The sequence below is a fragment of the Tiliqua scincoides genome, chromosome 1, assembly GCF_035046505.1.
Source record: "Tiliqua scincoides isolate rTilSci1 chromosome 1, rTilSci1.hap2, whole genome shotgun sequence".
In the NCBI taxonomy this organism is placed as follows: domain Eukaryota; kingdom Metazoa; phylum Chordata; class Lepidosauria; order Squamata; family Scincidae; genus Tiliqua; species Tiliqua scincoides.
The window spans coordinates 209,672,729-209,686,495 of NC_089821.1; the positions used below are offsets into that span (position 1 = coordinate 209,672,729).

At 42.8% G+C, this 13,767-nt stretch overlaps 1 protein-coding gene across 4 annotated transcripts in view; it reads left to right on the top strand.

The window, feature by feature from the left end:
• Positions 1–2,157: 2,157 nt before the first annotated feature.
• ECT2L (epithelial cell transforming 2 like) overlaps positions 2,158–13,767 on the top strand; it is a 37,423-nt gene continuing 25,813 nt past the window's right edge. For all 4 annotated transcript variants that reach the window (XM_066615086.1, XM_066615096.1, XM_066615105.1 and 1 more), the window contains exons 1-9: positions 2,158–2,229; positions 3,056–3,297; positions 4,020–4,132; positions 4,541–4,703; positions 6,064–6,313; positions 7,914–8,044; positions 8,185–8,309; positions 10,711–10,849; positions 12,121–12,289. In XM_066615086.1, the coding sequence (XP_066471183.1) occupies positions 3,124–3,297; positions 4,020–4,132; positions 4,541–4,703; positions 6,064–6,313; positions 7,914–8,044; positions 8,185–8,309; positions 10,711–10,849; positions 12,121–12,289 (1,264 nt within the window). In that variant the 5' untranslated portion in view covers positions 2,158–2,229; positions 3,056–3,123. The remainder of the gene's footprint in view (positions 2,230–3,055; positions 3,298–4,019; positions 4,133–4,540; positions 4,704–6,063; positions 6,314–7,913; positions 8,045–8,184; positions 8,310–10,710; positions 10,850–12,120; positions 12,290–13,767) is intronic.

Genomic DNA, 13,767 nt, shown 5'->3' on the forward strand with positions numbered 1-13,767 from the left:
AGGAAAAGTGGCTTTTAAAAAACAATTTATCAGTCATAATACAATAATACTTTCCTATCTGTTCAAAGTGCTTCACAAATATTATCTTACAACCAGATCCTTTGTGTCTGCTTGGAAGTAAATCCCATTGAGTTCAATAAGACTTACTCCTAATTAAGCATGCATAGGATTGCAGCCTTAAAACAAACCTGCAAGGCAACCCATTATTTATCAATATAGATAATTGTATACCTATGCACAATTGTGCCTAGGCTTATGTAACACTATAATTATAATTCTGTAAGGGACCTAAAAGAAAACAACTCCTTTCTACTTGATGTACATGAAAAAACTAAGAGTGCTTGCTCCTTCTATGATTTTATAGATTGATTTTGTTTGTAGCACTGATTCTGTTTGTAGCACTGAAATATAATAAATTTGTCTGCCTCTGATTTGAATTATTTCAGCACAGTAGTAATTGCACCTGCCATCCTGCACCTGAGCCCTGTAGCGAGCTCAGATGTTTAGTCCAAACGGTTTGAACTACCCAAACCATGATATCACAAGTATAGTTCAGATATGCACATAATCAGGAAAGGCATACATGGTATCGAATTCACGTGACAAACTGATTTCTGTGGTGACTCCATAGTGCTGCCTGACTTGTTGACTACTGATGATGTGGGCTTTCTGTAACAGCACTGGATGTTTATGGCACCATCCATTTTTTGTTATGGAAGTTTTCTATGTCATCTAGAACTTCCAAAGTTGTGCCACATGTTAAAGCATGGCGTAGAAAACTAGCAGCTTGCCAGACAGATAAGGTAGCATGTAGACTAGTCTTCTGTTCAATGTCAGTATCAGAAATTGACTTGGAGTACTCATTACTCTTGTCCTTGGATTCTGTAGTTTGGATCCAAAGAGCCATGGTGACATTCTTCTTGTGTAGCAGGGATTTTCTTCCCTCCTTTTCTGCTACTTTTTTTTCCACCTGGAAACGTCATTCCTAAAGTTTGGGAACCTTGGCATGTGATGTTGGTGTTGGGGAGTGTAGCTGTGGGCATGGAATGGGGGGGCAAAGTAATGTTTCTTTGTTTAAGGGACCCCTTTGGATCCAAGCCTATGTTCATAAAGAAGTGGCAGCTTCTACATAACAGAATAATGAGAAACTGTTTCCTTGTGTCTTTTACTAAGAGTGTGGGCCCAGTCTTAACTAGGCTCTGTGACTTTTTAAAGGCATGTATAATAGCTTATATACCTGTATAACGTTGCAAAGAGCATGACGCCAGTGGCCATTTTGGGGCAAATGGCCTTAAGTGGCCCTGGCATGCTGCTGCAGAGGGCAACCTGCACTGAGACAGGTAAGCTGTTGCAGGAAGCAGGTAATGTGCGGGCGGGGGGGGCGGTACGTTGGAATAAGGAAGGGGATGAAAGGGGGAGCTTTTGGGTAGGGATGGCGGGAGGCAGACCGGGGGAGGGAGTGGTGGTTCTAGTAGGAGCAACTTGCATTTAATCCTAACCCTGGTCCCTCTCCTCAGACTTATGCCAGAAAAATGGATGTTGTAGATTTGAGAAGACCCATTGTGGTATGGAGGCTTATCCCAAGATAAGGGAACAAAAGTTCCCTTATTGTAAGGAGGCCTTTGGAATTTCCCTCCCCCCTAGGATGTAGCATTCTGGTGATTGGGCTGTGAAGGTTAATTTGTTGTTAGAGGCTGTTGTACGGTATTGCAGCAGAGCGTGTTGGTGTCCTTGGTCTTAGTCTGCCTCATCACTGCTTAAATTTTGGTGGGCAGGGAGTAGTAAGTGTCAGGGTTGCCACCATTTTTTCCATGAAGGTGTCCCTTGCCTTTAGTGGCATAACAGATATCAGCAGGTGAAACTTTACCATTGCTCAATCTCCATTCCAGGAAAAGCACCTAACAGAAATCGGGCAAGGCAACCCTACCAGAAAAAGCAGCCTGAAGAAATGTAGCCTGACAACTGTATGATTCAAAAGTCACAAAAATCCAAGAGATTGTACTAGTGCAAATATATAGTATCAGAATTAGCCCAGAGTGATTCCCTTTCTGTGTAATCCTGCCTTGGCTGTAAGCCCAGAGTGCAGTTTGTTGTGCAGTTTGGTTCCTATGGTGATGCAGGGAAGTACAGTACTGACCTTCAGCCAATCCTATAGTAGTTCTGGCTCTTGCAGCAGGTCTCCAGTAGCTCTCTCATAGTAAGGGGGAAAGGCACCCAACTTCCCTTGAGGTAAAGTAACACCCTTCTGACTCCCTATTTTGTTCAACCAGCGGGACGGGGGAAGGAATAGTGTATTATTTTGCTTTGTATCAACCATGTGCTAGAATGTTGTTGGCAGTGATATTCTCTAATCGTCTCTTAGACCCAGTTGACTGAAACATGTTAGGCTACAGAAGAAAAAGGATTCTAAATTAAGTGCCTTTTGTTTTGCTGTAATAATCCCAAGGTGACGCGCAAACGATTAATTTGCAACATAGTCTGGAGGCTGATGATGGGGAAATGTGAGAGGCATGGTGGGAATAACTTCTGAACTGGGATAGTGTGCTTGGTTTTGAAGTGTGTACATTTTTTAGTTATAATTGGCCTTCCAGGTAAAAATCTCCAAGCGTTTAGAAAAATACAGGCAACTACAGCAAGCATAGACACACACAGCGAAGTTTCGGGAAGGTCAAACTGCTGCTTCAGGAAAGCTCTGGTGTTGTGCTTGTGACACTTGAAAATCAAATACCATAATCTCTAAACTAGCTTCAGGTTGCAGTACTGTACTACTTTTCAACAAGACGAGTTCACAAAGTGGTTTACAGAGAAAAATCAACAAAATAAATGGTCCCCTGTCCTGAAAGTGCTCACAATCTTAAAACAATACAGAAGCAACACCAGCAAACAGCTCTTAGGAAGGACATGGTGCTTTGTGTTCTTTCCACTTAATGCATTTAACTTTATGAAATGCTTGTCAGAGCTCCAGGGTTGTTTGGGTTGGAAACAAAGCCTAATTAATTTCTGAACTCAAAAGGCTAGTCTCCAAGAAAGAGTCCCATCTATCTTCTGTTTCTAGGAACCTTTAAAAGTAGTCTGTCTGAATTGTGTAGCAGAGCTGAGGAAACCTATGCACCTGCTTCTACAATGACTGCAGCTCCCATAGTACATGCACCGCATCATGTTAAACAATGGCATTTGGAGAACTTGGGGTTCCTTGGACGAGGCACAGTGAATCCCTCTCAAAATCCAACCACAGAAATCCTGCAGACACGATTCAGTTCTTGGACACCTATCGAAAACAAATCTCTTAACAAGCAGGTAAGCGAAGGTCTGTTGAAATCCAGTAATAGATATAAATCACTGTGCCCCACATCTTAATTACTCATTCCACACACATGTGGGATTGAATCCTAAGATTTCCTTGTGCCAGAGTGAGGACTTGGGATATAACCCACAGCTTTCCCACAAATGAATATTCATCCATATTTGCATACTTTAAACAGGGGACACTTACATATTTGTAGAATGACTTACTCTTGGGTGATGGTGACATTTCAGCAGAGGTGTGTGCCACTTGGAGCTTTCAGAATCTGGGTGACAGCCCTGTCTTTATGTGGTTCTCAGGAGGGATTAAACATCTACTTACTTTGCTTGGCATTTGAGGAGGAAGGAGATTCTCCTTGGAACCCTTCTAATCTTCTGCTGCTGTTTTTGTATTGCTATTTTTATATTTTAATCGACTCCTATACATTTTTCTTATGTTTTTATCTGTTGTATTTATTTTTATGTTGTGCACTACCTTTAGCATAGGAAAGGCAATGTATAAATCTCTTAAATAAATAAAATATGGGGTGTGATCTAGGGACCATCAGGTTAGCCAGATTACTTCTGGCAATAAAGGGTTTGTTGGAGAAACAACAAACTTTATTTGTTTATGAATGTCAGATGGTTGTGATCCCAAGGATCACAGACAATTAATGGAATGGCAGGTTTGTGTGTTGCTTTACTGTGCTGTGAGAGAAATCTGTGGTTGTGTTTAGCTCTTTCAGGAAAGAGTGAGGCTTATAAGCCACTGGTTTGACCTATGGACGGACAAGCAGCGCAATCAGTTTCTCCACTGGATGTTAAAGAAATGCAATAAATCACAACTGAAGTGAGTCTCTTTGAATCTCTGTTGCTAGCCATGAAAGCTGGTGTAGCATTTTTGCTAAGAGCCAGAGCTATACACCCAGAATACCCCAGTTCATACACACACACACATGCACACACACACACACACACACACACACAAAAGAGGTGGCCATGGACAAGCCACTTCCTTTCATCCGTGGCCTAGAGTTCCAATATGAAGATAGTAATACTGTAATTATCTTACAGAGTTATTGTAAGGCTTGCAGTATGTGTGAAGTGCCTTGAACACTCCAAAGTGCTATATAAATACTTAGTATTTATCATAACAATTAGTTCCTGAAAGGAGACAATAATCTGGCCAGCAAACAGAATGTCACTCGGGGTGTAGTCACCCACTTAGGGCCAACCTGTTTCTCTTGTCTGTTCATAGGTTATTTGAAACCTGGTTTGCAGAAAACATCCCTGTGACCAAAGTGGACTTTACCACCTTGTTACCACGTTTCTTATCTCTATACATATTCTGCTTCCTCAACCCCAAGGATCTGTGTGCCTCAGCCCAAGTCAACTGGCACTGGAAGTTCTTAACTGAACAGGTAAACCTGGGGTGCCTGCAACTTGCCTTGCTAAAAACAGAAGCATCTGCCAATTTGTACAACAGGAACTTCCTTTGTTTTCAAATGGCACCATGTAAATGAAGAATGACTTACTCTTTTGTGATGGTGACATCATCAAGGATAGGCAAAGGTTGCAAACCTATATGCACTTTCTTGGGAGTAAGCCCTGTTGAATTTACTGGATTTTTTGAATTTACGTGCACACAATTGTGCTATAAGATATTTTGGTGTGCAAGGTAGCAAAACAAATCTACATTGGTCCCCAGTCAGCTCTCCAAGCACATAGAATGAATGCAGTGTTTTTTTAAAGGACAATTTTCTGCCCTGTAATAGCATGCCAAAATAATTCTCTGAGGCAGAATGTTAGGGTTGGTTCTGAAAATGGGAAATCTTGTGTTGTCACAAAAGCATAATGGTTACAATCCAGCACAAAGTTAGGTATACTTAAGCCCATTGCTTTCAATACATTTAAGTCTGCTTAACTGTACCAAAATGTAGTTGATGTGCACTGTCATTTTCTGGTGTTGGAGCATTTAGGGTAAACTCTCCAAGCATATTGTTGTTATGAGTGAGACAAATCATGAGAGATTATTGCTCATCAGCATGCTTAGTCCTCTCATAAATTGTTAAATAATTTAAGCATTATCCAGTTTCTAAACACAGAGCATCTAACTTTGAAAAATATACTTTGTGTCAATACAGTATCTCCAAGTAGAAAATAATGAATTTCATTATTTACATATATTTTAAATCTTTTATTTTCACTAGTACATGGTCTCTTGAGAGTGACCTGTGTGACGTAACAATGATCTAAAAGCTGTTTCTCTAGAGAAGAGCGGGACTGTTGGGCAATACTATCCTGCCCTCAATTATCCCTGAATCTAGTGTCCCCATCACTAAAGTAACAGCTGTGCTATTTACTGTCAAGCCTCTTGGGTTGTCTATAGGCTTCCTATAGTGTCTCAGTGATGTCATTGCTGAGTCAGGCACAACTGTGCTTGAGTAGGGGTGACCGGAGGATTCCTGAACTAGGAACACTCCCAGGCAATATATAGATAGGAATTTCATGCCAGACTATTGCGAATGCAAGACATTTGGATGCAAGGCCATTGGAGTTTTACTGTACTTGGATTTCACTTTACCTGGAGTTTCTTACAAGTAGGGAAAATATGCATCCATGATCCCATAGCCCAGCTCTGATCCCTAAATTGTTGTTTTATTTGTAAATTGGAACTAGGCCACAAATCTTCATGATTCATAAAAAGTCATGTGTTGCTATTGTTTAATGATCATGTTCCCTTTAAAAAAAAATCTTCTGTATTTACTTTCCTTATTAAAGGATTGTCTGTGGATGCCAAAATGTATTCGGTTTGGATGGTTTCTACCCTACACTCCTACACAAAATGAATACAGTGCTTGGAAACAACATTATATTGCTTGTGCAATTGGTCTGGGTTACTTAACACCCAGAGAAGTGACTGAAATGTATGGCATTCTCAATAAATCTAAATCAGAAAGTGAGGAGGAAGAGGAACAAAAAGAAAAATATCTACAAAGAATTATTAGGGAGAGACTGGCACTACACAAGAGTAAGTCTGATTTAAAAATGTGACTTGGTGGTTTTTTTATAATGGAGGGCACCTCATGTACTAAAATATTAAAGGCCCAATCCTATTTGGGCCTGCTGCCAGTAGAATGTGCATTCCATTAGCGATGTCTGCCTTACAGCAGTTGTAAAAATAACACTCCGGCAGCAATAGGGTTGGGCAAATGTGTCTCTATGCTCCAGTGAAATAAAAAACAAATCTCTGCAGTTTCATTCCTTCACAAAGGAATGAAAGGCAGTGATGTTTGGTTATTTGATGGCTCTTGCTCTTCACACATGTAGCAATGCATTAAAATTGTGTGGGCAGAGTCACCAGGTTATTTCTCCTGCATGTGCCTCCATTGTGTAATTTGAAGGGATTTAAGAGCAGGGATGTATTTTTGCACATCTCCCATTCATTTCAATGGGGCTTGTCCAGGAAATTTTTACAGTGGGTTGTTCCGTTGTTGAATGTCATTAAAAATAAATGCTTTTCATATGGAAGTATAATAGCTGTCTCTAATAGCAATGATTTTCTGATGAGTCTGGAACCTCTGGGAAATGTAACAGTATAGGTTCACACTTCTTTAGTGGGTGAAAGTAAGGTGGGGGTGTTTTTCTGAGCAAGTTATTAGGTTGTCCTCCAAAAAGGAACTAGACTGCAATCCTAGGATTGTGCTGAGTTAGCGCAAGTCACTTGTGCCGGCCCAGTACTGTTGCAAACATGCTGTAAGGCATGTTTGCGCTGACTTGTGAGTCAGCTGGGCTGGTGCACAGATGTGCACTTGCCCTGGAGGCTGGATCTAGCCTCCGTGCCAACACAGGGAGGTGAGTTCATGCTGGCTTCCCTAGGCTGGCGCGGGGATTTGGGGACAGCAGGAGCTGGGACATTCTGGGGCGGCGGGAGGGCAGGTGGGGAGCGGTTCGGTGGGAGGACTGGGCCTGGGCGGGGTGTGGGATCAGGATCTCGCACTTAGGCCAGATTCTAACCCCCCCCCCCCCCAGCAACCCAACCTACTGCTGGGCTGCTTAGATCTGCACAACCTCTTTAGGTGGCACAAATCCAAGTAGCCCCATTCAGGCCACTGCTGTGTTACCTGGGGTAAGGGGAATTGATTCTGCTTGTGCCCAGTTGCGCCATAGCCAGCCTCAACCTTGCTCTGGATGCAGCGCAGGCCAGCTGGCAGATTAGGATAGGACTGCCTATGCTGTAATTACAGTAGCATACTGAACACTTGTTGTACTAATCTTTAGTTATTGTTTTAAAAGCAATTCCAAAATGAATAACAAGGGAGGTTCCATTTTGATTAAGTATGTTTTTCTAACATGCAAGTATACTATGTGTTCATGATGCAAAAAATGCAGGCATGAGATTTCTACAGATATGCAGGTTATATGTTGATTTGCTACATGTTAGATGCCTTCTATGTAGGAGTGCTGCAATGTGTTCAGCAGCCCAACTAAAATCTATACAGATGGCTGCATGAGAACATGCTTTCAAACTGATTGTGTAATGTGATAACTAGAAAGATGTACACAGACAGTATGAGAAATGCACATCACCATGGTATTAAACAGTATTGTCTAATGCAACTTCTTTTCAGAGCAATTATTCAAAACTCGTCCACCTTGGGTAAGTGGAACAAAAATCTCAGGATTTTTCAGATCTCAGCCAAAGTTGTCCCAGACGAACTGTGACAAGGCCGAGTTGCCAGCAGCATTGTGGCTAATGAAGGTATTATTTTTCCATAATATGTTACTGATTTGTTATAGTTTAGTTCTGTATGCACACACAGAGCTTAAGTTTCATCTTGGTTCAAGACATTTTCAATAACAGAACTTATAGCTCAATTTTTTTTCTTAAAATACTTTCAGAAAAGAATGTCTTCTTCCAACTATTCATTTTCAAACCAGTTTTCTGACGAATTTAAATCTGTACCAAGTGTTACTCTTACAACGGAGAAGCAACATGAGTTCACTTCAAAAACTTTACTGAAAAGGTAAGCTGGACTCAAGATTTAAAAGACTTCAGCGAAAACATCTGTTTATTTGTAACCTCCCTTCCACTTCCTTTGGGTGCATGCAGAGGGTGAGACACTAGGTGTTTGCAGGGTTGGTGAAGGTCTCTACCCTGAAACCCTCAAACTGCTGTAGAATGAGGGTTGTACAAGCCAAGCATCCAGGTTGGCCATGACTCCAAGTTTAGGGACCTGAGGGCAAGAAGCCTTGAAAGCTCCTGCAATAGTTTCAGGGCCAAAGCTTGGAGTGGGGGGGGGGGGGGACACGAAACTAGAGTGCTTTAAACTCAGGGAATCAGTGCAACCTACCAGAATTACCCTCTCAGCATTTGTACAAGGCATTAAGTATATATTGTATCTTAAAGTCTTTGTGCCTTTTAAATGCATGAGGGACATCCCTAAATGCCCCAAAGGGACTAACCTATCCCAAATGGCTGCACAGATCAGAATGGCTTTAGAGCAGAAGGGGAACAAGCTTGCCTAATTCTTTGGCCCTTAACTATCCGAAAAACAAGACAAGAGGATTCTGAAGAGGCTCTGAGATGTGAGAGTGCATCCTGAGATGGCTTGCTTGGCATCAGGTGGTGAATGTGCTCCAGCTTCCTCAAGTTACCCTCAACTGTTAAGTGAACTTAGGGTATAGAACTTTTCTTTACCCTACCTCATTCTGTGCCCTCATGTGAACTTCTTACAGACATCAGTTTATACCCCCCATTTTATGTATATAATCTTTGTTTGACAGAGATTGTATGAACCATGACAAATCTTTTGGTCACATGATATTGCACAATGAACAATCAATCAACCCTGAATGAGATCATCTTACATTTCTTCCATTCTTGCTGTTTAGAGACTAGCATGCACACTGACTTGGCAATACAAGGAGCATCTCCTTGCAACCTGGTGTTGTGTGTTCATTTATGAAAACCATTTGCTGGTGTAGCTATTGGTACATCTCATTATTATTGGCACAGCTTCCTTGCTGCACGATGTGAAAAGGTTGACATTATAAGACACGATGCACAGTGCTTTTTCTTAAGTTATTAGAGCCAAAAAGCATTTTCAGAAATGAGAATCTAAATTGGCAGTTTTCCTCTTAAACTAGTGTTTCTCAACCAGTGGTACTTGAGGTGGTGCCTGGTGGTAGTCACAGACCCCCTGGACACCTGCTACCCAGCAGCAGGACCAGGAATGTGACACAACAAACAGTGGTAAGAGGCTCGGCTCAACAGGCAGAGCTCCAAAGCATACTTTTCTGTGCTCGAAAAAGCTCTTCCATCCACCCTGAGCCTCTTACTGGTGTTCGTTGCATCCCAACTCTGAAATAACTGATGATAATCTCAGCTATTTCCAGTGGTACTTCAAATGCGTAGACCAAGTGAAATGGTACGGAGAAGGACAAACGCTGAAAAACACTGTCTTAAACCATCAATTCTCAAACTGGGGCAGGCCTCACTGGAAGGCATCCACAATGCCCAGGGGCATTGGCACACACTACAGAGTTCCAGGAAGGGATACATTTTACAGAGGCACTTTTATCACAGCAGAAAGTGGGTTGGTTTTTAGCATATATTGTTTGTTTATTCAGACAAATGTTTCCCAGAGCGGCTCATATCAATTAGAAATTGGGGTGCAGGTTCTGCTCTTTAACATGGCAGGAAATGCCAGGTGCTCTGGGAGTGATCCCAGCATGCTCTATATTTTCTGCTTTGATTCAAGAAACAAGCTGAGTAAGGGTTGCAGCACTAGGGGTGGTGCTGGCAGAAAGGTGGGAGTGCTATTGGGCTGCCTTCAGCGGCCTTGGGTGGTACAGTTACACAGTGGCCTTCTGGTGGTGGCAAAGAGCAGTGTTCCCTCTCCTCCCCTATGCCCTTGCAGTTGCTAAGACCGTGGAAGTTGCAGAGAGGAATGGAATGTAGGGGAATTTCCAACCACAACAGCTCTTTCCCACTTCATTCAAAAAGTTCAAGTTCAAAAAGTATGAGAGATTATCTGATGCTATAAAGAATCTAATATTGCACAAGAAGAGAAGTCCCGCATGTATTACACAGAGTAATTCAGCAACAGGCTGCAAGTGCAGTCATAAACAGATGTTTTGTGTTTCCCATGGATAAGGAGATATTGCCTCTAACTGCTGTGTTTGAAACTTGATGAAATAGTGGCAGAATAGCTCCAAACCAGCATGTGTGAGAGAGAGCAACTTTTCAAAAATACGTTTATGTGCACTATGGGATTCTTCAAATTTGGAATTGGGATAGATCTTTCTTTATTCTGTAATCAGTTTGCCCTGTCTCCCTACAATCTCAAAGATCTCAAGTCTTCTTTTTGGGTATTATGCCCTAAAAAGCTAAGTTTTAGCCTCCCGTGTTCACTTCTATTACAGAAAGAATGTTGCTGGTTGCAGCTTGTACCCTGCCTCACCTCATCACCATTGTTGCACAGTTTTCCAAAGGTACACTAACCAGGCACAACCTCTTCAGCCACACCTGGTCTTGATATCATCACATGTTCCTGCTTTTGAGGTATACTTGGTTTTATGGGGTCTTGTAGGGCTGGCAGCAGCTCTCCAGATTGTCAGGTGGGGGTGTTTTCTGAGCCCAACCTGTAAATGCCAGGATAGAACCTGAGGCTTGGGCTGTACAGCAGCTGCTTTACCTCTACCTCTTGCCTATCATAGTGACAGACATTTTGCTATTACATCTATAAATAGCTAAAAGAGGATGGAGTCCAAAATTATGAAGAAAAGTGGAGTAGAAGAAGATAGCTGGTGGAGTACAAAAATGAGCTAGCTTCTTTCTGGTGTTCCCATAAAGAGAGGCACATTTTCCAAAATCTAGTCAAGCTCAGAATCCTTGTTGTTGTTCTGAAAACTGAGTAAACACTTAACCATTGTCAGTGAAGTGATTGTGCTGAATAGACTATGGCTGAAAAGAAATGAGGCCGACCCTAATTATAAGATGTTGGGCAGCTCAGTCCAGAAAGCCTTCAAACAGAGGTATGCCAGTGCAGCTAAATCACTGTCCCTTTTAGTTTGTAATTTCCCCTAAAGTGATTTACACCATTCAAGTGAGTCTGAGAAGACCCTCTTCTTTGCCAGTGTTGGGTATTTGTGGTACTATGCTGGGCTTGGAAGAACCTTTTTATCACAGCAAGTGCAATGACTGCTTTACAGGTCAGGCTAGATTCTAGCACTCTCTACTGCATGGTCCAGTGAGCAACTGTGGTTGTGTAGCAACTCTTAAGATTCTGTAGAACTCTCCAGAAAATAGGAACTTGCCTTATGGAGAAAATGAATCTTCAATGTGCAGGAATAAAAAATGCTGTCTCTCTTATGCCTGGGACTGCTTGAATATACAGATGTCTGAATGTTGCACATAACCAATACATGTCAGGCACTCCTTCACACTATAGGAAGTAGTCTGGCCTGAAAGAGACACATGAGCCCCTCATTGAATGAGTTTTAGGATGGCTAGTTAAATATCACCATTTTAATATCCCTTGTTTGTTCCTTGCTCTGTGTGTGTTATTATCTGCAGTCAAGTTATAATTTTGAAAACTGATATTTACATTAGCATTTTAAATATTGTTAAAACTCCTTTCAGCTTTGAACAGAAACTCTAATGAACATTTTCAGTCTAACCAATATCAGGAGCATTTTGATGTCCCCAATAAAGGAATAGGCCAGTGCCTTCAATCCATAATCCATGAAGGGAGACCAATTTTCCATGGCTTTCCCCCTCCCCTCTTATTCTGCAAACTTCCCATTCACTACCTCCTTTATTTTTTAATTTAGATGATTGTGGACAGTGTTAAGCCTGAAGTGGTTCCTGTCGTGTACGAGTACAGCGGCACAACTTTGGAAGGTCTCCTCTATTATGTAGAAAAGGCCTTGGATGGCCGAACAGCAAAGAGTATTGGAATTGTTAGTGGTGGAGATTCCAGAGGCATTGACTTACTCCAAGGTGGGGAACACTTTTATTTTTCACTAATACTAACTATCAGATGGTGATGAAGATATTTAGCATGTTTGGTTCTTCTAATCCAGGGGTAGGCAACCTTAAACACTCAAAGAGCCATTTGGACCCGTTTTCCGGAGAAAAGAAAACCTTGGGAGCCACAAAACCCTTTTGACATCTAAAATGAAGATAACACTGCATATATAGTTTTTTTACCTTTATGCTATGTATAAAAAACTATAGTGTGTTGCATTTTTGAAATGAATGAACTGCTACAGAGTTCACTTGGTGCACTTCAGGCACCATTTACCTTTAGCCCAAACCTTTTTATTGGATGGCCTAAAGTTGAAAGCGACTGAGGCTGCAATCCTATCCACAATTTCATGGGAGTAAGCTCCATTGTCTGTAATGGGACTGTCTGAGTAGGCAGGCATAGGATTGGGCTCTTGGGCTACAATGCGAGCCACACTTTTCTGGAAGTGTGACCCATTGGCTCCAATGGGGCTTACTTATGAGTGGGCATGCACAGGATTGGGCTCTGAAGTTGCAATCCTAGGCACACTTTCCTGGGAGTAAGCCCCACTGACTCCAATGGGACTGACTTCTGAGTAGGCATGCATAGGATTGGGCTCCAACTGAGCCTGCCAGAGGGCTTCTCTGTGGCAAAGGCGATCCCGTCCTCCTCCGCCCTTCTGCCAGGCCAGGCTGGAGGCGTCTGTGGAAGCTCAGAAGCCATTTTATGGCAGAACCAGTGAGGGGCAGAGAGGAGGCCCGGTGGGCGCCCACGCAGGGCCGGCCTCAGCAGCAGCGGTGGGTGGGCCTGGGCAGGGCGGGTGGGTGGCATGCCGCTAGGGGCGTTGTGAGCATGTGTGCCGGGCGCCTGAGCAGCGGAAGGGGCTGGCTGCGGCGCTGCTTCTGCCTCGGCTGGGCCACTCCGTGCAAGGCGGCAGGAGCGGGGCCATGAGGCAGCGCTACTGCACCCGCCTCCGCCACCACGGAGAGGCCGCAGCCCACAAGCTGCCCCACCATGCTGTCCACACCGCTGCCGCCCAAGGAGAGAGAGGCGTCAGAGAGGCGCTCTGTCACCCCCTTTGCCACTTTCACCCAGACTCCGGAGCAGTAGCAGACGGCTGAAAGAGCCGCATACGGCTCCAGAGCCGCGGGTTGCCGACCCCAGTTCTAGTCTAAAAAGTTGTTGTCAGCCAAACACTGAACTTGCTCAGAGTTGGTGGAATTGTTCAAATCCGTTTGAACAAGTTGTTCTAATTCACCTCTTCTTCGGTTTGAATGTGAAGGACATCCTTAACCGGATAAATATCCTTCAGAGAAAAGAATGGAATTATGTGAAATACAGTTGTTAAAAGTAGTCTGCACAGTTAGCATTCCACAGTGCACAATCCAACAAGTGTAGAACCCAATGGAATACTCTTGTCAAGCTTATTCTTCTCTAGCTAGTTCAGCATTATGAAACCTTGCAAAATGTG